This window comes from Leptonychotes weddellii, chromosome 14 (genome assembly GCF_054177405.1).
Source record: "Leptonychotes weddellii isolate Sample4059 chromosome 14, ASM5417740v2, whole genome shotgun sequence".
NCBI lineage: Eukaryota > Metazoa > Chordata > Mammalia > Carnivora > Phocidae > Leptonychotes > Leptonychotes weddellii.
Genome location: NC_138382.1, coordinates 74,910,623 through 74,936,080, shown reverse-complemented (window position 1 = coordinate 74,936,080; position 25,458 = coordinate 74,910,623). Strand labels below are relative to the sequence as shown.

The 25,458-nt window shown below is 49.9% G+C and overlaps 3 protein-coding genes across 14 annotated transcripts in view; 2 read left to right on the top strand and 1 right to left on the bottom strand.

The window, feature by feature from the left end:
- Positions 1 to 10,207, bottom strand: part of USP20 (ubiquitin specific peptidase 20) — a 41,033-nt gene extending 30,826 nt beyond the window's left edge. For 3 of the 7 annotated variants that reach the window (XM_031022116.2, XM_006750815.3, XM_081803752.1), the window contains exon 1: positions 10,108 to 10,207. The gene's annotated coding sequence lies outside the window, so the exon portion shown is untranslated. Of the gene's footprint in view, positions 1 to 9,984 lie in introns of all 7 variants that reach the window. The other 4 variants (XM_081803750.1, XM_081803753.1, XM_081803751.1 and 1 more) reach the window with 3 other exon arrangements.
- A 133-nt stretch (positions 10,208 to 10,340) lies between these two features.
- Positions 10,341 to 16,930, top strand: C14H9orf78 (chromosome 14 C9orf78 homolog). 3 transcript variants are annotated; one of them, XM_006750816.3, is made up of 9 exons: positions 10,341 to 10,501; positions 10,824 to 10,883; positions 11,786 to 11,837; positions 11,970 to 12,040; positions 12,772 to 12,849; positions 13,620 to 13,817; positions 14,620 to 14,756; positions 14,851 to 14,949; positions 16,256 to 16,930. In XM_006750816.3, the coding sequence occupies exons 1-9, from the start codon at positions 10,419 to 10,421 to the stop codon at positions 16,345 to 16,347; spliced, it is 870 nt and encodes a 289-aa protein (XP_006750879.1). In that variant the 5' UTR covers positions 10,341 to 10,418; the 3' UTR covers positions 16,348 to 16,930. The 3 variants fall into 3 exon arrangements, with proteins under 3 accessions (XP_006750879.1, XP_030877981.1, XP_030877980.1); XM_031022120.2 differs by lacking the exon at positions 10,341 to 10,501 and adding an exon at positions 10,518 to 10,670; XM_031022121.2 differs by lacking the exon at positions 10,824 to 10,883.
- Positions 16,931 to 18,150: 1,220 nt separating this feature from the next.
- On the top strand, positions 18,151 to 24,993 carry TOR1A (torsin family 1 member A). Of its 4 annotated transcripts, none has more exons than XM_081803748.1 (5): positions 18,151 to 18,394; positions 18,901 to 19,166; positions 20,068 to 20,243; positions 20,328 to 20,468; positions 24,455 to 24,594. In XM_081803748.1, exons 1-4 carry the CDS (start codon positions 18,217 to 18,219, stop codon positions 20,458 to 20,460), a joined length of 753 nt encoding a protein of 250 aa, XP_081659874.1. In that variant the 5' UTR covers positions 18,151 to 18,216; the 3' UTR covers positions 20,461 to 20,468; positions 24,455 to 24,594. The 4 variants fall into 4 exon arrangements, with proteins under 4 accessions (XP_081659874.1, XP_081659873.1, XP_081659872.1 ...); XM_081803747.1 differs by having other exon boundaries at positions 18,152 to 18,394; positions 24,358 to 24,587; XM_081803746.1 differs by having other exon boundaries at positions 18,153 to 18,394; positions 20,341 to 20,468; positions 24,455 to 24,993.
- The last annotated feature ends 465 nt before the right edge of the window (positions 24,994 to 25,458 follow it).

The window sequence follows — 25,458 nt, the reverse complement described above, 5'->3', positions numbered from 1 at the left end:
AAAAAAAAAAAAATGTAAATATTGAGGGACACCTGGGTGGCTCAGTCGGTTAAGCGTCTGCCTTTGGCTCAGGTCATGACCCCAGAGTCCTGGGATCGAGTCCCACATTGGGCTCCCTGCTCGGCAGGAAGCCTGCTTCTCCCTCTCCTGCTCCCTCTGCTTGTGCTCTCTCTGACAAATAAATAAAAATATTTTTAAAAATGTAAATATTGAATCTTCCTATGCACGGAATTAAATTAGATCTAAATATGTGAAGAGATACACCATGTTCGTGGACTGGTGTACTCAATATTAAGATATCCATTCTGGGGCGCCTGGGTGGCTCAGTTGTTTGAGCGACTGCCTTCGGCTCAGGTCATGATCCTGGAGTCCCCGGATCGAGTCCCGCATCGGGCTCCCTGCTCGGCAGGGAGTCTGCTTCTCCCTCTGACCCTCCCCCCTCTCATGTGCTCTCTCTCTCTCTCAAATAAATAAATAAAATCTTTAAAAAAAAAAAAAGATATCCATTCTGCCCAAATTGGGCTACAGATTCAATGCAATCTCAATCAAAATCCCAGCAAGCTTTCTTGCAGAAATTGTCAAGCTAATTCTAAAATGTATACAGAAAGAAAGACCTAGAAGAGCCCAAACAATCTGGAAAAAGCACAAAGTTGGAAGACTTATACCTTCTGACTGAAGACTTTCTATAAAGGTTCAGTAATCAAGTCAGTGTGGCATTGGCTTAAACAAAGACATACGGCTCGAGGGAATAGACGCGAAAGTCTAGAGTTGGACCCGCACATAATGTGGTCGAATGATTTCAAAAAAGGTATTGATAGGGGTGCCCGGGCAGCTCAATGGATTAAGCATCTGCCTTCAGCTCAGGCTGTGATCTCAGGGTCCTGGGATCGAGCCCTGCATTAGGCTCCACGCTTAGTGGGGAATCTGCTTCTCCCTCTCGCTTGTGCATGCTCTCTCTCTCAAATAAATAAAATCTTAAAAAATAAAAATAAAAAAAGTACTGATGTAATTCAATGGGCAAAAGACAGTCCTTTCAACAAAGGCTCTCTGTATGGGGGAAAAATGACCTTTAACCCACCTCACATCATACACAAAACTTATTTAGACATGGATCATAGACTTCATGTAATTGATGGTCAATAAAGTGTTTAAAAGTTCTTCCCTTTCTTCTTGTTCTTTTCCGAGGTTCTGGAAGACTCGGGTTATTCTAAAATACATCCTCGTGGGGCGCCTGGGTGGCTCAGTCGTTGGGCATCTGCCTTCGGCTCAGGTCATGATCCCAGGGTCCTGGGATCGGGCTCTCTGCTCAGCGGGAAGCCTGCTTCTCTCTCTCCCTCTCGCCTTGCTTGTGTTCCCTCTCTCACTGTCAAATAAATAAATAAAATCTTTAAAAAAAATAAAAATAAAATAAAATACATCCTTGAGATGCCCCGTTGGCTTTCTCATTTTCAAACTGACAACATCTTCCCCTAATTCTTTTTCCTCTAGTTCTTCATTTGCTCGTGGCGCCGCTGGAGCTCAGCTTCAGAGCCCTTCGGTTTTCCACCTTTGCCTCTGGCCTTCACATCGGTCACTGGCTGCATCTGCGGCTCCTCCGCCTGAGCCACGCGTTCCCTCCTTCCACGTGTGCCGGAGGCCTCCGGGCACGCCGCCCTGCCTGCGGGCGGCCGCTTCCTGCTGCTGCGCATCTCAGAGCATACGTGATCGGTGACATCTTTCAAGTCTTGCGCATGTGTTCTTAGCAACACACTTCTTAGGACTGTAAAACCCCCAACGTTCACCGTTCTCAACTCCGGCAGCACCCTGCCTTCCTCCGACTCTTCTGTCCTTCACTTCATTCACACGATTGCTACCCGCCACAGAGAGAGGTAAACAGTCCTTCATGTTTTCAACAAGCTTTCTCTCTTCCTCATCTTCTGTTTCCAGAAATTCGTGTTTTCTTTCTTTTTTTTTTTAAGGTTTTATTATTTGAGCAAGCGAGCGAGAGAGAGAGAGAGCACAAGCAGGGGGAGGGGCAGAGGGAGAGGGACAAACAGACTCCCCACTCAGCGGGGAACCGGCCATGGGGCTCGATCCCACCACCCTGAGATCATGACCTGAGCCGAAATCAGACACTTAACGACGGAGCCACCCAGGTGCCCCAAAACCACCTCTTTGGATTAAAACTCTGAACTGTTCCACCTGTACAGTCTTGTTTATTCTGGGGGAAGCACCTGTATGCTCTGGAGACAACAAATCTATGAGGAAGAGGAGTTGATTAACATCCACGTTCCCAATCTGGATTCACCTGCTGCCGTAATGTGAGTTCAAGCCCCGTGTCCACCAATTTTTGGTACACTTGGTTTGGGAGCTTTGCAAAGCCCGCAGAGCCTTTGAGGTCCGTCTTTGGGGCCAGCAGGGTACTGCTGCAGATGCGCCTCCCCCAGCGGGGGTGGACCCACGCCACCCCACATCCCTGACCCCTCCACCAGTCCCGGCACGGCCCCGGCTGCCAGTTCTCCTGACTTCAGACTGAACAAGAGCAAACATTAAAACTCTAGAACTTCTAGAGGAAATCCTAGGAGAGAATCTCTGCAACTCTGGAGTCCACAAAGGTCTTAGAACACGGAAGATGTTCTTTATAAAAGGCAACATTGAAAAACTGGACTTTCTCAAAATTAAACATTTTTCTTTTCAAAAGATGCTGTTAGGGGAATGAAAAAGCAAGCCACAGCCTGGTAGAAAATGTTCACAATACATGTATCTAACAAATCTCCAAAATACATACAGAACTCTTACAACCCAAAGAAGGATAAAGTGTCCAATTTCGTGAAACGGGTGAAGGATGGAGCGGGTACTTCACCAGGTAAGAATGGCCAACAAGCACACAAGAGCATGCTCAACATCGTTTGCAAGATAACATCTCACAGCACCAAGAACATCTAGAACTAATAAAATCTTCAATACCAGGGGTTGCTGAAGATGTGAAGGAATTTGCCTATATTGATAGGACTGTAAAATAATATCAAAAGCTGGAAAATAGCCAGGCAGATTCCTACAAAGTCAAGCACACACTTATCACATGAGCCTGCAATTCCACTGTTGGATATTCACCCAGGAGAAATGAAAACATACCTCTACACAAAGATTTGTATGCAAACATTCATGGTAGCTTTATACATAACAGCCCAAAATTGCGAAGACCTCCCAGTGTCCAACAACAGGGGACTGAAGCCAACTACCATTATATTCATACAATGGGACACTACTCAGCATCAAAAAGAACCCTGGATATGCACAGCAACATGGGTCAATTCCAGACACGTTAAACTGAGCAAAAGAAGTCAGATACAAAAGAGCACATACTCTAGGATTCGCTTTATATGGAATTTCAAAACAGACAAAACTAACCTAAGGTGTTAGAAATTGGGACAGTGGTTGCCTGGGGCAGAGGGTGAGGCTACACTGTAAAGAGGGAACTTTCTGTGGTGTTGGAATGTTCTGGATTTTGATTGGAGTGTGATTTAGCCAGGTCTCTATACCTGTTAAATCTCAGGAACTACATCTTTAAAGTGCATGCATTTAGGGCGCCTGGGTGGCTCAGTTGGTTAAGCGACTGCCTTCGGCTCAGGTCATGATCCTGGAGTCCCTGGATCGAGTACCGCATCGGGCTCCCTGCTCGGCAGGGAGTCTGCTTCTCCCTCTGACCCTCCCCTCTCTCATGTGCTCTCTCTCATTCTCTCTCTCTCAAATAAATAAATAAAGTCTTTTAAAAAAAAAATTAAAGTGCATGCACTTTACTGTATATAAATTATATCTCAATAAAGTTGATTAAAAGCCCTTATTTTTTTTTTAAAGATTTTATTTTATTTTTAAGTAGGCTCCATGCCCAATGTGGGGCTTAAACTCACAACGCTGAGATTAAGAGCCACATACTCTACCGACGGAGCCAGCCAGGAGCCCCTAAAAGATTTTAAGTAATCTCTATCCCCAAGGTGGGGCTTGCTTTTCCCCAGGTCCCTGAGAGAACACTGGGGAAGCATGACCTCCATCCCTTGGGGGCTCTCCAGACCCCCAGGGTGCGAACAGGACACCTGAGGCCCATTTTAGAGAGGGGGCAGCATCTGAGTGGTCCCAGAAGCTCCGAGAGAGGAAGTGCCTCAGCTGCCACCCGAGTGGCTTGAAAGTATAACCTTTCATCACGTGACTCATTCACTTGAAGATCTGCTCTTAACGCCTTTGCTTTTGACTCAATAACTTCCGTGTTGGATTAAAATTTTTCATCGCCTCCCACTTACCCTGAAAATAGAAAAAGGCTTTTTGTGTGGTTTCAATACAATTAATATACACCTCTGTAGAAGCTGGAGAACACTGACAAACATAAAATGGCATAAAAATCACCTGTGATCCACCTGGGGGTGGGGGTAAGATGGTTACTGTGTTAGTCTTGTTCATGTGTAGGAATGCCTAATTTAAAAAACGAAACTAGAATATAACAGATACAGTTTGTATACAAGGTTCTTCTGTTTAGATCACGTACATTTCTCCTGTCAATAAACTTCTTTTCAACAACTTCATTTTTAATGGCTGACTAATGTCCCACATAGAATTTAAGCTACACCTTACTTAGTCGCTTTCCTACTCTTGGACACTTAGGGTATTTGTGTGTGTGTGTGTTGCCATTATAAATAAGGCAGTGAGAAATATTTTGAAATATAAATCTTTGGACTACATCTTTGATCCAGGAAAAATTACTAGGTCAAAATGTATGTGCTGGGGGCGCCTGGGTGGCTCAGTCGTTAAGCGTCTGCCTTCGGCTCAGGTCATGATTCCAGGGTCCTGGGATCGAGTCCCGCATCGGGCTCCCTGCTCGGCGGGAAGCCTGCTTCTCCCTCTCTCGCTGTCTCTCTCTCTGTCAAATAAATAAATAAAATCTTTAAAAAAAAAAAAATGTATTGCTGAAGGCTCTGGATACACATTGACCAATTTCTCTCTAGATCCACTATATAAATTTATCTGCCTACCAGCAGTGTATGAGCATGCCCAACAAAGGAAGTTTGAGGTTTACTAACATTTTTTTTCAAAGCTGATGTTTAAAAACAGTTTGTAGGAAGGGCAAAGTTGAGCGGTAGTATTGTAAACTTTGGGTGTTTACTCTTCCGACATAGGACCTGAAACGTCAGAAACACCTGGTCTATAAGGTCTGCACTCCACTTTTCTCTGCTGCCTAGAAGCTTTCACTTCATTTTATCTTGGTACCCAACTGGCTTGGCTTGGGGTAATGTAACACACGCCAGGTTTGGGCCCTGCCCTTAACCCCAGGGTAGCTATACACAGCCACCAGGGATGCGATCATTTCCTGTGCTCGTCCCCTGTGTCGGCTGCTTCACGTACGTTAGCCCTGGGGCTGACCCTAATTCCAGAAGGCAGTGAGATAGCTAGCCCTGCGTTCAGCTCCTTGCTGGTCACTTGCAAGCTGTGTGTCTTTAGGTAAATCAGTCGCCCCTCAGTTTCCACATCCGTGAAATGGGGGCAAAGATGGCAACTAGCGTTATGGGAGGGTGTAGGGAGACAACGCATAGGGAGGATTTAGCATTCTGATCACGTGGACTTCCAGGGTGGCTCAGGGTCTGTATTTACCTGCAAAGCAAGGACGCTCAGAAATGTTCTGTGCTGTAATTTGTGTTACTGGCCATGTTTTATAGATCAGGGGACTGAGACAGGTGGGGATGTGAGTCACACGCCCAAGGGTGCCCTCCATCAGCTTTTCAGCCTGGGCTCTGTGGCCCAGGACAGCGCTGACTCTGACCAGGCACTATGCCCAGTGCTTCTCCTACACTCTTCACGTAAGGAAAGCTGTTTCTCATTTTAGGGAGGATGAATGGAGGCCCAGACACAGGAAGCCATTTGCCCAAGACCATACAGTGAGGAAGCGACACAGCAAGGAAGGAACCAGGCTGTATCTGCCTTCACAGCGCTTCCCATTCTTGCCTTTGTGCAAATAATTGGAGTGCACACAGTAGGCACTTAATAAAAACCGAAAGAAAAAGAAACCTATGCTGCCGAGGGAGCTGGCTCCCAGGAACAGGCCCCTGAAAGCAGCTGTGCTGCTGGGAGTCAGCAAGGTCCCTCCCTCTCCCGACTGGCCATGCCAGCCTCCGCTCCTGGGGCACGGAAAGCTGGGGGAGGGAGGCCCTGGCAGGTCTGGCTCAGAGCCCACCCATTGCAGGCCCCAGTGAGGCTTCCGAGAGGGTTCAGCCTGAGGGAGGGCAGGCACTTTTCCCTCCCTGGGACCTGCAGCAAGGAAGGGGGAAAGTGCCCCCAGCCAGTGGGCGGGCGGGCAGGCAGGCAGCACCTCTGGGCCTGGCATCAGCCGCTCAGACCAGGCCTAGGGTGCCCATTACTCATCATTTTCCTGGCAGTTCTGGCCACCTCCTCCTCCCAGCTAGGAAGCCAGTTCCTTAGGACGAGAGAGGGGTGCTGCCAAGTCCCCGCTAACACAGAGACAGCCACTTGCTCTGATCCTTATTACACCAGCCATCCCACACTCCACACACCTGTCCACACCCCTCCATGACCCTCTGGCCCTCAGAGCATGAGCCCTTTCCCTCCCTCCTGCCTTCTTCTCTCTGCCCTGCTTCCAAGCAACTCCATTTCTCCTAAAGCCCAAATATAACCCTTCCGTCAACCCAGTCTTAATTCCCTAAGAATCCAACAACCTCCTGACTCCCAAGCAGAACCCTCAGCCTCCTCCTGCCTTGACAAATCTTGCTTCCCCCACACCTCTGTTCTCCCACACCTCCAGTGCTCCTCATTTGCCTTACCCACCCTACCCACCCCTGCCCTGAATGGCCCCGTGTACTGGAACTGACACTAACAGACCTCACTGAATCCTTACCACCATCCTGGAGGGCAGGCAACGACTGGGAGCTAAACCCATCTCCTGCCTGCCTGCCCATCACTGGAGGAGAGGCTGAGGCTCAGAGAGGTGGAGTAACTGGCTGGAGGTCACACAGCTACTGAGCTGCTGATCCAGAATTTGACCTTGGGACTGCCCACCCTGAAGTCAGTGCTCTGAACTGTCAGCTCCACAGTCTCCCCAACAGCCCCAGCCAGCCTGGAGTGGGGATGATCTTTACCTCCTCCAAGCCAAACACCCACATTCGGAGGGCAGCTTCCCCTGGCCTCCTTCACAAGAGCCACTTCTGAGTCATGCTTCACAAAGCATTTTTCTGCTCAACTTAAACTCCTGAAGTCTACAATAACACCTCTGAAGCCTGGCACTGCAATTTGTCCCAGGCTCTAGAGGAGTCAGTTAATTGGAGAGGGCATGGCTTTGGGGCCACCCCAGGCTGGTGGTCTTTGGGGGTCAGCAGGCTGGAAGCAGTGACTGGCCCCAGTCACTGAGAAGCCACAAACCCTAGAGTGCGTAAGTATAAGCAGAACTCAGACTAAGACCCCTAAAACCGCAAAGCAGGAGAGGGTCAGAGAGGTTCACACCAAAGGTCACACAGCCAGTAAATGAAAGAAGAGGGACTCCGGTGGGGCAAGAGGCTCCGAGAAGAGAAGGCTCCTGCCCAGAGTCACAAGGTAAGGTGGCAGAACGGGGGATTGTACTGAGGGTCAGGACCTATAACTCAGTCCACTGCTTTATCATGTTACCGACCTAATCCCAAATGAGAATATACCAATTTAAATTTGCAACTCAATACCCCCTCCCACTCGTAATTCCCTTGCCTCGTTCTATTTCCATACCACTCATCACCTTCTAATATACTTTACATACTTATGTTATTAAAACCTAAAGTCCAGGGGCGCCTGGGTGGCTCAGTTGGTTGAGCATGCGACTCTTGATTTCGGCTCAGGTCATGATCTCAGGGTGGTGGGATCAAGCCCCGCCCCCAGCGTGGAGTCTGCTTGTCCCTCTCCCTCTGCTCCTCCTCTCCCCCCCACCCCCTCCTCAGCTCATGCTCTCATTCTCTCTCAAATAAATAAATAAACAAAATCTAAAGAAAAAAGAAGAAGAAGAACCTGAAGTCCACTAGATCAGGGATCTTTAATCTCTTTTGCTCTCTGCATACTTCAAGCACTTAGAACAGTGCCTGCTCTATATAGTAAAAGCTCAGTGACCATCTGAATAATTAGTCCAACAAACTTTTACTGAACACTTGCTATAGCCAAACTGCAAACTACAATTGCTTTGCTGCATCCCAAATCTACCTAGACATTAATGTTCACTGAACCCTGAAACAAGCCAGGCTCCAGGAAGGAGCTCGCAAACCAACCCAAATTCAAGCCAAACGCGTAATTTCCTTAAACAACTAAACTCTCAAGCCTATAGCATGACACATCTCTGAACTGAAGAGAACCCACATTTCCCGGAGGCTCCCTCTGAGAAGCAGTTTCATCTCACCCCCCAAAAAAGGCCCAGCAAGACTTAGAGGGTCTGCAGTCCCTTAGCCTCGCGACCCACTGCCACATTCACAGCTGCTACGTTTCCAGCACAGCTTTTGCTAAATAGGTCACAGTGAGATCTGCCACAGCCCAGGGGGTGAGTAGCACTGGGTACTCTGGCCCCCAGCTCATTTGTACCAGACGCTCCTTCCTGGGATGGCAGAAGAGAAGAAGGGTCCAGAAATGTCCTTGGCCTTCTGGCCCTCTCCTTGGTGCTGTCCAGTTCCTCCTAGTAGGAGGGCAGCTGGGTGGGCAAAATCAGAGCTACCTCTGAAAGGGTGATGTCTGCAGACACGGACTCCCTGGGTTCCTGCAGCAATTCCCCGGGAGCTTCCCCTTCAGCCAGCAGGGACAGGGTGTCCAGTGATTCCCAGGTGCATCTGAAGTTGGTTGAACCAGACTGCAGAAGGCAAGACTTTGAGATTTTAATATACGGCTTTCGATCAAAGCCAAAAAGCTGTTCCAAGAAGTCCTGAGTTCATCTGTCTCAGTCCAAGGGAGAGAACAGCAATCTCAGGAGAGACTGTTCCAGAGAAAAGGAAGGCATTCCAGAAGTGCTGCCCTGCGCCTGAATGGTCTTCCAGAAGAGGAAACCAAAACAGTCTCCGTCAGCCCCTCCCCCCCAGCCAATGAGCTATAATAACAGCAGCTGCAGCAAACATTTACTAAGCTTCTACTGTGCTGGGTACTGGGCATAACCTGCAGCAGACGTGGGCCTGCCACTGATCCCTGCCCCACCTTCCAGCTGTGTAACTTCAGGCACTTACTGCCTCTCTGAACCAAAGTCTCGTTTGCAAAATGAAAAATAACTCGATCTACTTCATAGGATTGCTGTGGGAGCTCACCGAGACAATGCTTAGCCCAGTGCCTGCCACACAGTAGCGCTTAATACGAGGCAGTGCTTTCAAAGAAAAGGACTGGCCTATACTGAGAAAAGGAAAACTATTTAAGAGGTTCCTAAAAGTCCTGTAAGCCATCATTGATATATTTACTTATTTCCTAAGCGTTCGTTGATGCCTGTTTGTTTGTTTTCAAATAAACTAAGCCTCACGGCATCCTCGGGGTGGAAAGGGCGGAGGGCAGAGCGACAGTCCTCGTGACAAAGGACGAAAACAAGGCCCCTGAAGGTCCGGGGAGGCGGACGGCAAGCACACGAGGAGGGGCCCTCTCCCCTCAAAACCCTCCAGGAGTAGGTTCAAAACATCGGACGCGGGGATGAAGTGGCTGGAGGCCATCATTAGCGGGGCAGTCGGCGCCAGGACTTTAATTCACCACTGCTAAGAAGTGGTCATCTTTTATCCCTAAAGAAAAAAATGCACGTCAGGGCCCAGACCCCGGGGGAATAAGTCAGCGCCCCGAGACGCCACACTCGTGCTTTTAACGCTGGGTCAGGCCCCGCAGAGATAAAAGAGATGGCGGCCCCCGTTCCGGAGAAGCAACGAGCCCCCCAGGGCTCCAAGTGGGGCATCGGGGCCCCAGAGGACACCCCCTGGGCGCCGGCCGGAGGAGAGGAGAGGGCGGCGGCGGCCGGGGGTCCCGGGCTCCGCTCACCTGGCAGCGGCGTTCTGCGCACCTGGCAGGGCCAGGCCCCAGCCGGCCCGGAGCCAGGCTCGGGTAGCCCCTGCTCGGAGAGGCCCGGCCCCCCGAAGCAGCCGGCGACGGCCCGGAACTCACCTGCCGTCGCAACCGCGCCGCCGCCGCCTGTCAGTCAAGCGCACCCACCGCTGCACCGCGCAGGGCCGTGTGGCCCGCGGGCCGCGCCCCGCCTCCTCCCCTCGCCCGCCCAATCGGGAGAGGCGGACGCCGCGGATGGGGGCGGGGCCAGGCGGAAAGTGCAGGGCGGGGGCGGGGCCAGGAGAGCTTGGGGCGGGGCCGGGAGGGGCTGGCGCTGTGAGCCCTGCGCTCTGACCTCACTGCTGCGCGCCGGAAGCAGCCCCGGCCACGGTACAGGGGCCCGGCGTCCGGACCGCGGGGCCGGCGCGACGATGCCGGCCACCGGCAAGAGTTTCCGCCGGCGCCGGGCCGACTCAGAGTCGGAGGAAGATGAGCAGGAATCAGAGGAGGTTCGGTGCGTTTGGGATGGGGCTTCCAAGGGGCAAGAAGAGAGCCGGCTGCGGGACTTATCACCGGCCATCCTCCTCTTTGTGAGCGGAAATTGTCCCTTTCTGCAGACAAAAACTGAGGCTCCTAGGGATGAGGCCGCCGCACAATAGGGAGAGGTGTCCCCAGGATGCACGGTGGGTCTGACACCCAATGGGTCTAAGCGCAGGGTCGCCTTCTGGACCATTGCGCTGGCGGCTCAGCATCTGAGCAGGGGTGCCAGTCGAAGCTGCCTTTTGAGTCTGAGTTCTGCGGAGGGTCTCTCAATCTTGTGCATTGCCTTTTTTCAGATTAAAACTAGAAGAGACCCGCGAGGTGCAAAACTTGAGGAAGAGGCCCAACGGGGTGAGGTGGGTGCCGCGGGGGGACCCGGAGGAGGAGGCGCAGATGACAGAGACACGCCCCTGCCTGAGTCGCCATCACAACTATCTCCTCAGACATAGCTCCTTCTCTTAACACACTGTACACCTTCCACTGCCCTGAAAGGAGTCCAGCGTTCTTTTAAAGACGTTTAACCAGGAGATGGCCTCAGCTGTGTGGTCTTGAGGTTTGCCCCAGAGGTGCAGAAACGGGTTACTAACTCGTGTTTTTATTGCACCCGATTGTGAAATGCACATTGATTGTTAAGAGTTTGGAAAATTTAGAAAAGTGTAATCAAAAAAATAAGCAGCGCCCATAATTCTCCCATCCACAGGTAACCAGTGTTAACATTTAATGTTCTGGCTAATCTGTTTTTTTCCCTCACATTTCAGACATTAACATTTTCCAAAGCCCTTTTTAGTGGCTGCATAGTATCCCACCCCGTGCATGTGCCGTACCTAATCCCCTACTTAGGGGTCGTTTGTAGGGGACAGTAGGTCATTTGTAAAAGTTCACCAAATAAGGTGTAAAAAGTAAGGGTGCGATAAGTATTTTTCTACATTTGTCTTCAGCTTCATGTTCCCCAAAGGCAAAATCTTAGAAATGAGATTTCCAAGCCACGATAATGTCAAATGGCCTTGTAGGAGAGTGTACCACTTCACGGTACCCCCCACCCAGCATCTAAAGTACTTGCTGAACTCTGTTTTATGCTTGTAGGCTTTTCCAGCTGGCTTTGGTGCCCGCTCCTCAGAAATTGCCTTTGCTCTAATGTTACAACATACAAACTTCCTAAGTGTTTTCCTCATATCTCAATTATGCAATTTCTATCTCTCTCTGTCTCTCACTCTCACGCACTCTTACTCTCTCACTTTTCCTTTTTGTTTTTGCTCAGTGCTGTGGCCCTACTGGTGGGAGAGAAGGTACAAGAAGAGACCACCCTAGTGGTAAGTTGTGGGGGCCTCCTTGGATAATGGGGAGTTGTGGCTGCTCTCCAGTGGGTGATTGTGTTTAAAAAAAAAAAAGTCCACTGCCAATTATATAGATGCTTTTTTCTCAGCTGTGTTTGCTTTCTGCAGGATGATCCCTTTCAGATGAAGACAGGCGGTATGGTGGACATGAAGAAACTGAAGGAAAGAGGCAAAGATAAGTAAGTGCAGACCTTACTTGATACACACTAACCTGTAGCCCCTGCGTGGGTCTGTGTGACTCCAGATAGCTGGGGCCTGCAGCAGCAGCTTTAGTGGGACATCCTGAGGTATCCTTCGTGCTTTGTAAAGGGTATGCAGCTTAAAAACAAATGAAAGCAAAACTCTTTTTTTTTTTTTTAGAGAGAGGGAGAGTGCACGTCCACACACGTGCTGGGGGAAGGGCAGAGGGAGAGGGAGCGAGAGAATCTCAAGCAGACTCCCAGCTGAGCGCAGAGCCCAGCGTAGGGCTCGATCCCACGACCCTGAGATCGTTACCTGAGCCGAAATCAAGAGTCAGATGCTCAACTGACTGAGCTACCCAGACGCCCGCAAAACAAAAACTCTTGAAGTGTGTTGCGGATACTCTCTTTTTGTAAAGGTGCATTGTTTAGTGTGTTTCAAACCCATGTGGAAATTTTGTTTTTCTTTTTTAAGAAACATACAAAAACACAATTATAAAAATAATAGAAAAGTAAGAAATAAAAGTATCTACTCCTTCCCCAGAGAAATCTCCAGAGGCCAACAGTTTGCTTGCTTCTGTTTCTTCTATTTACATATCACATATATATTTTTTCCCAACCATAAGCAGGATGTACTTTTCTGTGTATTTTTTTTTTTTTTTTGTACAATATCAAACTCGGCCTCACTGAGTTGTGACTTTAAGACTGAGCTTCATTGCTTCTCCTTATAGGATCAGCGAAGAGGAAGACCTCCACCTGGGGACATCATTTTCCGCTGAAACCAACCGAAGGGATGAGGATGCTGACATGTGGGTATCAGTCTGGCTGTGAGCAGTTCGGGGTTGGCTCCAGCCAGATAGAGTGCAAGATGTTTAGTCACAGATGACATTTTTAGAATTATCCAAAGGCAGCAAAGGTGGCCCCTGTCACCCCACCTCCCAGGCTTTTCTAAAAATTCTTTAAAAAGTGGTTCTTGGGAGTTTAGATTCCTTGACTAGTAACTAAACACTGTAGAAATAAACATTGGATTTGCCCACTTTTTTGCTAACAAGGCTGTTGAACAGATGACTACCATCTGCCATTACCTTTCTGTTTTCGGTGAACCTTACATATATTAACACCAATAGATTGGGAGGGCATAATCTTATAATAGAGGTTGGTGCTTTAAGCTGAAAAAATTTTGCTTGATGAAAAAACTCAAGTTATTTTTATGTTTCTCATTTTTCCACGGACTGATGAAAACTTCATGGACCATCACTGCTCTGTGGGCCAGTGTTGGGGACCACTAATTTTATAAATGTTTTTTGTTGTTGTTTTTAGAGAGAATTTTTTTTTTTTTAAGATTTATTTAAGAGAGAGCACGAGCAGGGGGGAAGGGCTGAGAGAGAGAGAAGGAGACTCCCTGCCGAGTGGGGAGCCAGACATGAGGCTCGATCCCAGGACCCCAAGATCATGACCTGAGCCAAAGGCAGACACTTAACCAACTGAGTCACCCAGGTGCCCCGGGGACCACTAAATTTAAAGACAGGTTTTGTGAGCCTCCTGCCTCTCCCTGAGGCTTGTGGCTTTCTCATTTCAGGATGAAGTACATTGAGACAGAGCTGAAGAAGAGGAAAGGGATTGTAGAACACGAGGAACAGAAAGTCAAGCCGAAGAATGCAGAGGACTGTCTTTACGAACTTCCTGAAAACATCCGTGTTTCCTCAGCAAAGAAGACAGAAGAGATGCTTTCCAACCAGATGCTGAGTGGCATCCCCGAGGTGGACCTAGGCATCGAGTACGTTTCAGACCCCTTCTGGCCTCTCTCCTGCCCTATCCCACCGAAGAGCGCTCTGCTTTCCAGTGAAGGGGACTGTTTCTTACCTGTCTCCTTGGAAACCCACAAATAACTATCTTTTCTTTGGCAGGCTGAGATGCTTGTGCCCACAGTGTCTCTAAAGGATTGGTCAGTGTTGTTAGACTTAAGGGAAAGTCTCCTGAACGCAAAAGTGTGATGTTTTGTTTATTGAGATATAATTAACATGTAACATTATATTGGTTTCAGGTATGTAACAATGATTCAATATTTGTGTACAGGTGTTTATTTTTATTTAATCTTTGTTCACAGTTCTTCAGCTGTTCTAATCAGATCCTTGTATTCCTCTCCTTTATTCTGGCAGGAGCAATGTTAAAGGCTTACCCATCTCATGATCCTCTTCTTTATTTTTTGCAAAACATCTGCTCTAACCCACTGGATTGTCATGGAAGAAATACGATGGTCAGAATCTTCTTTGGGTGTAGTAGGAAGTTGGGTTCTTGCCTCTTTTCTGGCCTTACTAGCTCTGGGCCTTGAGCAGTTCTCTTTCCTTCTCTGAGGCTCAGTTTCCTCTTGATCAGGAGAGGACAGTACGTCTATATCTCCCGACAGCTGTGAGGACACGTGAGAATGGGACTGTAAGAGAGTAGGTCAACTGTGGAGCACCGTGCTCCAAGAGAGGATCTCCTTAGGCACTGGTGGGCTTCCAGCCTGACCGTCAGTTCTGTCTGAGAACCAACAGTGAGACGATCTAATACATGGCATGGCTTCTTTCTCCCTGCAGCGCTAAAATAAAAAATATCATTTCCACGGAGGATGCCAAGGCCCGTCTGCTGGCAGAGCAGCAGAACAAGAAGAAAGACAGCGAGACATCTTTCGTGCCCACCAACATGGCCGTGAATTACGTGCAGCACAACCGATGTAAGCTTTTCTGGGGAAGTAGCCCTGCCCTGCCGGGGAGGTCCCCTGGTTCCCATATTCTGTCTGATGTGTCCCCTGGTCTCTTTTGATCCAGTTTATCATGAGGAGCTCAATGCCCCCATACGGAGAAACAAAGAAGAGCCCAAAGCCCGACCCTTAAGAGTGGGTGACACGGAGAAGCCAGAGCCTGAGCGTGAGTACAGCAGAGGCCTCAGGGCTGCCTGGAGCAGTCATCAGGGCCTATGGAGGCAGGGTGGCCTCTGCAGGGGTGGAGCTTGGACTTTGGGGCCAGGGCACCCGGGTTCCACTCCGTGCTCCAGACCATGGCCATTTGCCTTCCCCTTTCCAAGCCTCGGTTTACTCACCTGTGAATGGGGACCGTCATAAAACCAACCATTTGGGGTTGCCCTGAGGATTCACTGGGCTATCAAATATAATAGAGACTTAAAAAATTAGGACATTTCAATAAGCAAAAATAAATTCAAAGTTACCCACAGTGTCACCCAAAGATGAACGCGTTGACATTTTTACGTACAACCTTCCAGACTTCAAAAACATATGTATATAGAAACGCATATTATATACATATATAATAGGATCTCATAGTGTTTCACTCAATAGTGTGCCCTGCATGTCTCTCTGTGACAGTAAATACATACTTTCCTGTTCAGTGGCCATTTCATGTTCCATTGTATGGATATACTGCAGTTCCCTCTGGTTGGACACTTCGGTTGTTTCTCTTTTTTCCCTATTTAAACACTGTATTTGCCTATATCGTGTCCTTAGGCTACATACCAAGAAGTCGCCAAAGGCTTCTCTAGACATGGGGCTATTTGATCCTCCTGAGCCCCTTTCTCTCATGCTAACCAGCACCGGGGGGGCAGGGGGTCTCCCTTTTCATCAACAATGGGGTGGTCCTAAGGAAATGCTGAAGTTGCTGAGGCTTCTGAAAAATCCAGGCTGTTGTTTTCCCTTCCCTCCCACTTGAGAAATTAGTTTCTGTAACCTCTTGGTTGCGTAGTCTTTGATTCCCAGAGCTTTGTGTCATTCACACATAGTAAGCAAGGACTTTGGGGTCACGAGACTCGGCTTCCACTCTCAAGCTCCCTTCACTTTCTGAGCAACTGTGAGGAAGTCACCTAAGCTTTCTGGACAGTGGTGGCAACATGCCCCTGTTAGAATTGCGGTGAGGGGTAAAAGAAGTTGTATCTGAAAGTGTTGGGCACTTTGTACCTAGTCAAACTCTCACTGCACCCACCGACTGGTCACCTAGTCTGATGCTGTGTCACCATACGCCACCATACTGTCACCCGGCCCCACCCTCTGTTTATTTTCATTCACTCAATAACAGGTATTCACTGAGGCCCTACTATGTTCCTATTCACGAGGGTAGGCACCTGGGGCTCCTGTGTGGAATGAGACAGGCGTGGTCCTACCCTAAGCAGAGCCTCTTGGCTGCTTGCAGCATGGGAAACAGCTTTTCCTCTTTCCCTTTGTAGGATCCCCTCCTAACCGCAAGCGTCCTGCTAATGAGAAGGCCACCGACGACTATCACTATGAGAAGTTCAAGAAGATGAACAGACGGTACTAAGGGTGGCGAAAGGGAAGAGTGCAGAATGGGATATAAATAGCGCTGTGCCTTCCGTACCCCTCCCCCCGCCCCAACAAGCCGCTTCCTGGACAGAAGTTTGCTTATTTGCTAGCAGACCATTCCAAAAACAGACTCTATTAGCCCTGCTGCTTACCTGCTGGATTTTTCAGGCACCGCATTTATAACCTTTTGAAACAAAACAACGTGTAGTTTCCCTATTTGAGGGCAAACTCTTATTCTTGTGAGCATTATTAAATCTTGTTTGTAAATATGTTGACTTTCTCTTAATACTGGCCCCAGGGCAGGAGGAAACAGCTGTGTTCAGAGTGAGATGAAACCCTTTAGATTGTGCTGTTAATTATTAATATATGCAATCGTGTGTTCTACGTTCAAATACCTGGAGTTCAGAAATGCATCCTGCACTGTTTATGCCGGATCCAGCTGAAAGCAGAAAAATCTAGGATGGAATCAAAGGGACACTGGCATTTTCTGACTTTTACAAAGTTACCTATTTCTTTTCATTAAGAAAGAAAAAATTTCTATCATTTTCAGCACTTAAGTATTAAATATGAAACGAATCCAACCTTCTCGTTTGTATTGTGTCTCCTTCTACCAACACTAGGTAATGTGTTGAGAGCCTGGGGCGTGGGCAGCTCAAATGCAAGACTCAGTTACTGAGAGATTTTCTCATTGAGTTTGAGAGATGTGGACAAGCTCCAGCCTGCTGGCTGCCCGGGGTGGTGCCCCCTGTGCTGTCATTTTCCTGAGGCACTTAACACAGGTCAAGATGAGAAAAGATGAGCAGGTTGGTTGACCTAGGGCTGATTTTTAGAGTGGGTGTTGTGGCTAGAGGAGTTCGGCTTTGGAGGCTGAGCTGAGCCCTGCTCACTGCGTATTACACCCTTGCACAAATCTCTTTCCCTCTGAGTCTGGTTTCTCATCTGTAAAATGGAGATAGTTTTTATTTTTGTATTTTTTCCTCCATTAGAATGCAGGATCAGTGAAGGCAGGAATCATGGATGCCTTGGTTTTTTTTCTTGAATCCCCAGGGTCTAGTCCATAACCCAACACATGGGCAATCCTCAAAACCATGAATGAATGGGTGAATGAGTGCAAGTAACTTTTGGGTGGAGAAATCTGAGGAACACTACCTCATCCAGGTGGTGAAGGTCAGTAACAGTCATAAATAATGTTGCTAGTATGTATCCTTCATATGTCGTGAAAATAGCACTCTACCCTTGTAAATTATGTTCCTCCCCAACGCTCATATCCCCAGCCTAATCATGAGAAAACATCACATCCCGATAGTGGGGTATCTTACAAAAGATTTGACCAGCACTCCCCCAAAACTGTCAAGGTCATCAAAACCAAGGAGAGCGTGAGAAACAGTCTTATCCAAGGAGGAGCCTAAGGAGACATGAGAAGGAAATGTAATGCGGTATCTTGGACGGGATCCTAGATCAGATATAGGACATCAGGTAAAAACTAAGGGAAAATGTACAAACTTTAGTTGTATCAATATAGGTTCATTAATTTTAACAAGTGTAAAATACTAATATGTTAATAATACGGGAAATTACGTAGGAGGGTATATAGGACCTCTTTGTACTGTCTTCTCCATTTTTCCATATATCTAAAATTGTTCCCCGAAAATAGTCTTATTTTTTAAAAACGCCCCCAGCGGCCCCCTGCGCTCACCTCCCAGAAGCAGGCAAGGGCTCTGCCCCACACAAAGATGGCGGCGGCGGCGCGAGGAGACCCGCCCCGCACAAAGATGGCGGCCGCGTCGGGGCGGAGCCGGAAGCGCGGTCTGGCAGTAGCGCGGGTCTGGGGTAGCGCGAGAACGCGCGGGGCGGCCCGGGTCCGGGTATGAAGCTGGGCCGGGCCGCGCTGGGCCTGCTGCTGCTGGCGCCGTTGGCGGTGCGGGCGGTGGAGCCCATCAGCCTGGGACTGGCCCTGGCCGGCGTCCTCACCGGCTACATCTACCCGCGCCTCTACTGCCTCTTCACGGAGTGCTGCGGCCAGAAGCGGAGCCTCAGCCGGGAAGGTAGGACGGGCGGGGCGAGCGTCCGAGGCGGGCGTCGGGCCACCGGCGGGGCCGGGGGCCTGGGGCCGCTGGCCGCAGCCGGGGCCGGGGTCGCAGCCGGAGCGGCCCGGCTGGGGTGGCGCCTGGCTCCCGGCCACGACCACGGACGGACCGGTTTGGTCGGAGACCCGAGCAGGCGGGCTGCGAGCCGGGCCACTTCCTCCGCCGAGAGTTTCGGTTCTTTCCAGCCGGAGGCAGGAGGGATGGTGGGCAGTCTGCTCGCGCCGTGGGCGGCGGCCGAACCGCAGCCCTGCCCTGCGGGGCGCGGAGGAGGGGCAGGGCTGGCCGGGGGAGGCCTCCAGGCCCACCGCCACCTGCGGGCCAAGTGCTGACGACGCACCTCAGCGTTTCACGCGGTGCTCGAAGAGCTTAGCCGGCTCTGCTGGCTTTCACACGCGCCTGCACACTTAGCCAGATTTCGCCAGACACACAGACACCCCCTCCCTGACTAGCTTTGTTTTTACCAGCGCTGCAGAAGGATCTGGACAGCAAGCTCTTTGGACAGCATCTTGCAAAGAAAGTCATCTTAAACGCTGTGTCCGGCTTCATAAGCAACCCGAAGCCCAAGAAACCTCTCACCCTCTCTCTGCACGGGTGGACGGGCACGGGCAAAAATTTTGTCAGCAAGATCATCGCGGAGAATATTTACGAGGGTGGTCTGAACAGTGACTATGTCCACCTGTTTGTGGCCACGCTGCACTTTCCACATGCCTCCAACATCACCCTGTATAAGGCAAGAGCAGAATTTTGGAATCCTTCCTGGATGATGCCGGGTTCCCGGTTTCTTTGTCGTGGGGTGGGATTTGGGAATTCTGTGTTGGAGTGAGTGAGCCCTGAAGACGTCTACACGTGTGGGCTCCCCCTCTGAAAGGTATGGACGTTAGGGAGGGTTTGAGGTTGTAGGGAGCAGTTACACCATCCCAGCTTCGTGGTGGTTGCTGAAAACAGGCTCTGTATGATACTCTTTTCAGTAAGTGGGGTTAGACGTGGATGTCATCACATCCAACCTAAAGATCATCACCTCTAACTCATTTTGTAAAAGAGGAAACATTTCTAGAAAGGCCTGAGGTGGTTTAGCCGAAGTGTTGTAAACTGCTTTTACAGTTTAACTCACTGATGAATAGCTTAGACTTCGGCAGCAGACGCACCTGGTTGTGAGTCCTAACTCTTCCACCTGCCAGCTGTGTAATCATGGGACTGAAGAAGGCCGGTGGACACGGGATACATATTAACATCGCCATTTAAATGACAAAGGACCAGCAACTGAGTGACACAGCATTGCTATGATACCCGCACAGCACAGGAATTACAGTCAGTGTGGGGCTTTGGAACCAGGCAGGGCAGGATTCAGATCCCAGCTCTGCCACATACTAATATTGTGATCTTGGGCGAGATGATGCAGTCTATGCCTCAGTCTCCCAATCTGTAAAATGGGTATGATAACCCGCACTGCACGGAGCTGTGGTGAGGAACCAAAGAGCTTGTGTGTGTAAAGTTCTTAGCATGGTGCCGAGCATACAGTAAGCACTCTGTGAATGCGACCATTGTGGAAGCATTTGTAGTGCTGATGCTTCTCTGCCATTTGTTTCTGTTGCACTCGCTGAGAACTTTGGCTTTTCCCCCTTGTCATTCAGGACCAGTTACAGTTGTGGATCCGCGGCAACGTGAGCGCCTGTGGGAGGTCCATCTTCATATTCGATGAGATGGACAAGATGCATGCCGGCCTCATAGATGCCATCAAGCCTTTCCTAGACTATTATGACCACGTGGATGGGGTCTCCTACCAGAAAGCCATCTTCATATTTCTCAGGTGAGGTCAGGGCGGGGACCTGCTTGAAGAACCCTGAGCCCAAGTCCGTGGGCTTCGGGACGAAACCCGGTCCTCACTCGGCAGAATTCTGTTGCAGCAATGCTGGAGCAGAAAGGATCACAGACGTGGCTTTAGATTTCTGGAGAAGTGGGAAGCAGAGGGAGGAGATCAAGCTCAAAGACATGGAGCCAGCCTTGTCTGTGTCGGCCTTCAATAACAAGAACAGTAAGTGCCCGCCGTTACTAATCCCTCGCGTTCGTGATCCTGCGTCCCTAAGTTATAGATCTTCGGCATCGCCATGGCCTGGGAGCTGGCTAGAAATGCCACTTCTTGGTCCCTTCCCCAGACCTACTGAGGCAGAATTTCTTGGAAGAATCTGTGTTAAACTTCAGGTGACTTTCATACACCCTAAAGTTTGGAAAATGCTGTTTTAAAGAAAGAGGGACAGTCTTGATCATCAAGGTCTTAAAGATTAGTTCCCTGTTTTCTTTAGCTAAATCCTTTTCCTTTGTGGAAGAAAAGCAAGCAATTGAGCAAGGAAGGCTGCTATAGGTGCCTCCAAAAGAAAGGACCTGTCGGGTCCTTTTCTCTCTGTGTTTTGCCCTGGAACTTTGAAGAGATTCTGTGCCCGAGATTAACAGCCAAGCAGTGGGCGGGCCCTTGTTCTGCACTGGGCGCCTTGTAGAACACTCTACCTGCAGATTTCCTTTGATCTCCACAATAACCTCATGGGGTAGAAACTGTCATCGTCCCCACGGAAACGGGGGCTCAAAGGGAGCCGCTTGCCCAAGGCTCCCCAGTCTGTTTGGTGTCTCTGGTCCCAGAGCATGAGCTTTTCACTGCCCAGCTCATGGTTTTTCCAGTGAACTCACACACCTTTGACCTTGAACCCTTGGCGGTGGGAACTCCCCATGATGCAGAATGACTCACCGGGTAACCTGGGAGCTACACAGGCTGACTGTTACCATTTAAGTCTGCTCTGTTCAGGTTCCTTCTTGAGCTTAGAAAACGAAAGTTTTCCTTTGAAACAAGGAATTCGTTCTACTGCAGAGATACGTGAACAGTATCGGGTGTTGTATATCCGTTTGTGTAGCCAGAATATTACTGATGAAAGCCAGGATATTTTGGAATCTGTTAGATGGTTCCTTGGCACGCAAACAGTATGAACACATGCACTAGAAACCTTAGCCTAAATGCTTCATCAGGGTGAGGCCGGTTGCCTAGAACCCACGTTCTGGGGGCTTATAAAGGGTTCCAGAGTATAAGCTTCAGAATCACGTGGACCTGGCTCATCCATTTACTGACTGCAGCCTCAGGAAGATGGCTGAACTCATTCATTCATTCCACAAGTGTTTCCTGAGCACCTACTAGGTGGCAGGCACCGGTCCAAAAACTGGGGACATAGCAGTGAACAAAAGCAAATCCTTATCCTCATGGGGTTTACATTCTAATAATAATAAATAAGGAAGGAAATGGGTCAGATGATGGATATCTGCATCTACATAGAAGTAGAGATATATTTTCCTCTCCAATAGGTAAAAAGTCAGTCAATAACGAGGCTTTGGGGGTGCTGGAATGAGGATGGGCTGCAGTTTTAAATAGAGTGATCAGGGATGGCTCACTGAGGGTAACATTTGAGCTGATCCGAGGACTGAGGGGGTGAGCCAGGTGGCTACCACAGGGAACAGCATTCAATCAGAGGGAACAGCACATGCAGGAGCACTGAGGTGGGGGTGTGCCCAGGGTCACTGTGGCACTGAGGAACAAAGGAGAAAGGGGTTGGCTAAGAGGCAAGACTTGCACTGGGCGTGCTGGTCATGGAAGGCCTGGAGGGCCATAGGGAGGCTTTGGGTTTGACTCCCAGTGGAGGAGGGAGCCCCTGGAGTGTTTTGAGCAAACAGTGACATGACCAGCCTTGGTTTTAACAGGACCACGCTGGCTGCTGGGGGGAGAATGGACTGAAGGCGGCAGGGGCAGGGACACCAGGCAGAAGCTATGCAGCAGCCCAGGGGACAGATGCTGGTGGCCCAGCCCCTCATGCTAGTGGTGGGCTCGGGCAACATGGTGGGATGAGGATGCGTTTTGAAGGGAGAAACCTACAGAAGGTAGAATAAGATTTCCTAAGGGATTGGTGTGGGAATGAGAGAACACTGACTCAAGGATCCGGCTTGAGCCGTGGAAGGGTGGCATTGCCATTTTGGGGGACAGACTGCAGAGTTGCAAGTTTGTGGGGCCGGGTGAGAGATGGAGACAGGCGTGGACAGTGAGCGCGGCACACCTGTAGAGATGTGGGGCAGATGGCTGGCCGTTCCAGTGGGGTTCCGGCGGGACACTCAGGCTGAGGGTACAAATGGGGAGTGGTCCGTAGATGGTTTTTCAAGAGACCCCATCTGATATAATTTTTTCGCCAGAACACTCTTCCTGTGGTCGGGTTCTTGTCGTGCCCTCTCTGCCCAGAGGTCACCTCCAGGCCGTGGCTGCCCACTCTGGCCAAGTAGCCTGTCCTCCTTGCCCACTCATCCCATCTCAGTGCTCACAGCCCCGGCACGATCTGAAATCGTCTGTATACTGGCTTGTCAGGTTGTGAACCCGAGGGCAGCGTCTATGTCTGCCCGGCTCCGGGCTCTCTCCCCAGGGCCCAGGGCTTGCGCGACGCAGAGCAGGCCTTCAGGAAACGAGCTGTCCCCCCTTTGTTACTGCTTGGCCATTAGTTTTGTTCTTTCCCACGGCCGACTCCACCCCATCCAGGCAGTGAGATCTTTATGGAGCACCAGCTTTGTGCAAAGCACTGCTGGGAAAGGAAAATTATGATTTATAATAAGATGTATTTGCTCTTTGTCCCCGTTTCTGGCACAGATATAAAACGCTCAGAATTTCCTAAGTAACAAGAGCCATAAAAGTGTCTTGATATTCATAACAAAGCTGTTAACCACACCTGAGTTTGTGTTAATAAGGGTCCTTTGGGGAAGCATCTGAAGGGCATAGTCTGGTTTCCAGGGGAACCAACCATGTGACTGGAGGGTTGGAACTTTCAGTCCTATTCCCTGATCGCTGGGGAGAGGACAGGGGTGGAGGTCGGATGAGTCGCCAATAGCCAATGATTTGATCAGGCATGCCTATGGAACGAAGCTTCCATAAAAACCCAGAAGGATGGAGTTCAGAGAGCTTCCGGGTTGAACATGTGGAGATTTGGGGAGAGTGGTCCTCTGGGAGGGGGCATGGAAGCTGCACGTCCTTTCTGCATTCCCTGCCCCCTGCGTCTCTCCCATCGGGCTGTACCTGAATGGTGTCCTTTAACTGAGCGGAACTGTAGCGCACCCAGCTGGTGTTGGAGAATTGCTTGGTGGTGTGAAAAAAAAGAAACAAAACAAAACCCCACACACATGGGAATTGGTGTCAGAGTGAGACCAGGCTTGAGGCCCCAGAAGGAAGCGGCAAAACGGAAGGGAAGCCGTTCACCTCTGCAGGCGTTGGGTGCGATCCGGCGGGCGCGCTGTCGTCGGGAGGGAGCGTGTGCTGGGTCCTCCTGGAAAACCAGGAGGGGACGTGACTGGGTCACGGGGTGGGTGCCAAGCCTGCACTCGTCCCGGGTGAAAACACACAGCAAAGGCTGTGTCCTGTGGCCACACCAGAGCACCGCCATCACACAGTATCGCTCTTGACGGTTCCAGTTCCTGGTCCCTCGGTGCGCGCTGCGTGGTTTGGACGTGCAGGCAGCTGCCCTGTCACTGTCCGGTGAGTCCCAAGTTCCCCAAGTAAGGGAGCAGCTCATCCTCCCCTGGGGCCTCCTCCCTCCTTGTGCCAGCCTGGAAAGCTGGTTCCCCCCGCACCCCACTCCGCCTCTCTGCGAGCTCCTGGCACCCTGGGCTAGTGCGCCTCTCTCCCGCTTCGGATCTGTAGGTCCGAGAGGCCTCCCCTGAGCCAGAGGCCTAAGGAAGGTGCCACGTCTCCTGTGCTTGGCTTTCATGGAGGCACCGAGCGCCCGGGTTACACCTCACTGGATTGCGGGCTCCACCTCCGAGTCTGGCCCCCAGTGGACGCCCTGTGGATGTGTGTTGGATGGATGAGGGGGCAGGTGGACGATGGATGAACAACACCTTTTTCTTTTTCCCAGGTGGCTTCTGGCATAGCAGCTTAATTGACCGAAATCTCATTGATTATTTTGTTCCCTTCCTCCCCCTGGAATATAAACACCTAAAAATGTGCATCAGAGTCGAAATGCAGGCCCGAGGCTTTGAAATTGACGAGGACATTGTAACCAAAGTGGCTGACGAGATGACATTTTTCCCCAAAGAGGAGAGAGTTTTCTCTGACAAAGGCTGCAAAACTGTGTTCACCAAGTTAGATTACTACTACGATGACTGACGGCCCCGGAGTCACTGCTTTGACTTGGAGAAGGAACTCAACACCCAGCTCTCTTCCCGGACCTCCCCAGGCTCCGTACTCTAGAAGAGGACTAAAGGGAACGCTTCCTGTGGAACAGGACGGGAATTTTCCTGGGCAGGTTGCATCCAGCGGAGCCTGCAGGCATCAGACCCTACAGATCGTGGACTTCGGAACAGCCCCCAGAGCCTTCAGAGGAGGAAGCAGCTAGCTCCCAGTCTGCTCAGCCTAAGGCTCATGATTTTTTAAAAATCATGTTTTAATTTCAAGTGTTTCTGTTTCAAGGAAGGACGTCTAAGTTTTACTGAAAATGTGGTGACTTTATTTAAAATGGTTTTTAACATTATGAGAAACTTTTCAGACTACATTTCTGGCTTTGTGTGGTTTTTTTTTTAAGTTCCTGTCACCATATTGCATACCGTGATATCTTTACTGCAAAAAAGCCCAAGCCTGGGTTCTCGGCACGTAGTCCCTAGGATGGCATAACTGGGGACCAAGCCTGGAGCAGTGATCAGACCTGTCCCAGGCTGACCATCGCAAGGGGCAATGAAGTGTTTAGATAGAAGGATGAGTGCATAAGAGGGGACACACTCAGGCAAGTCACAGATAAGCCTTAAATCCCCTTTCCAAAGGTTTTGATCTCAGTAACATTGTGAACTGTGGGAATGATCTTAGCAACATTGTGAACATTTGTTAGAAACAGTTTCCTTGGATAAAAGTATTTCCAGTGTCTCACTTGCCAGTCCTTCAGCTTTGCAAAGGAAGACCCTTCTCTGTTTTCCATCCCTGAATGAGCCATGTGTTATTTTGCCATATTTTTAAAAACTGTACT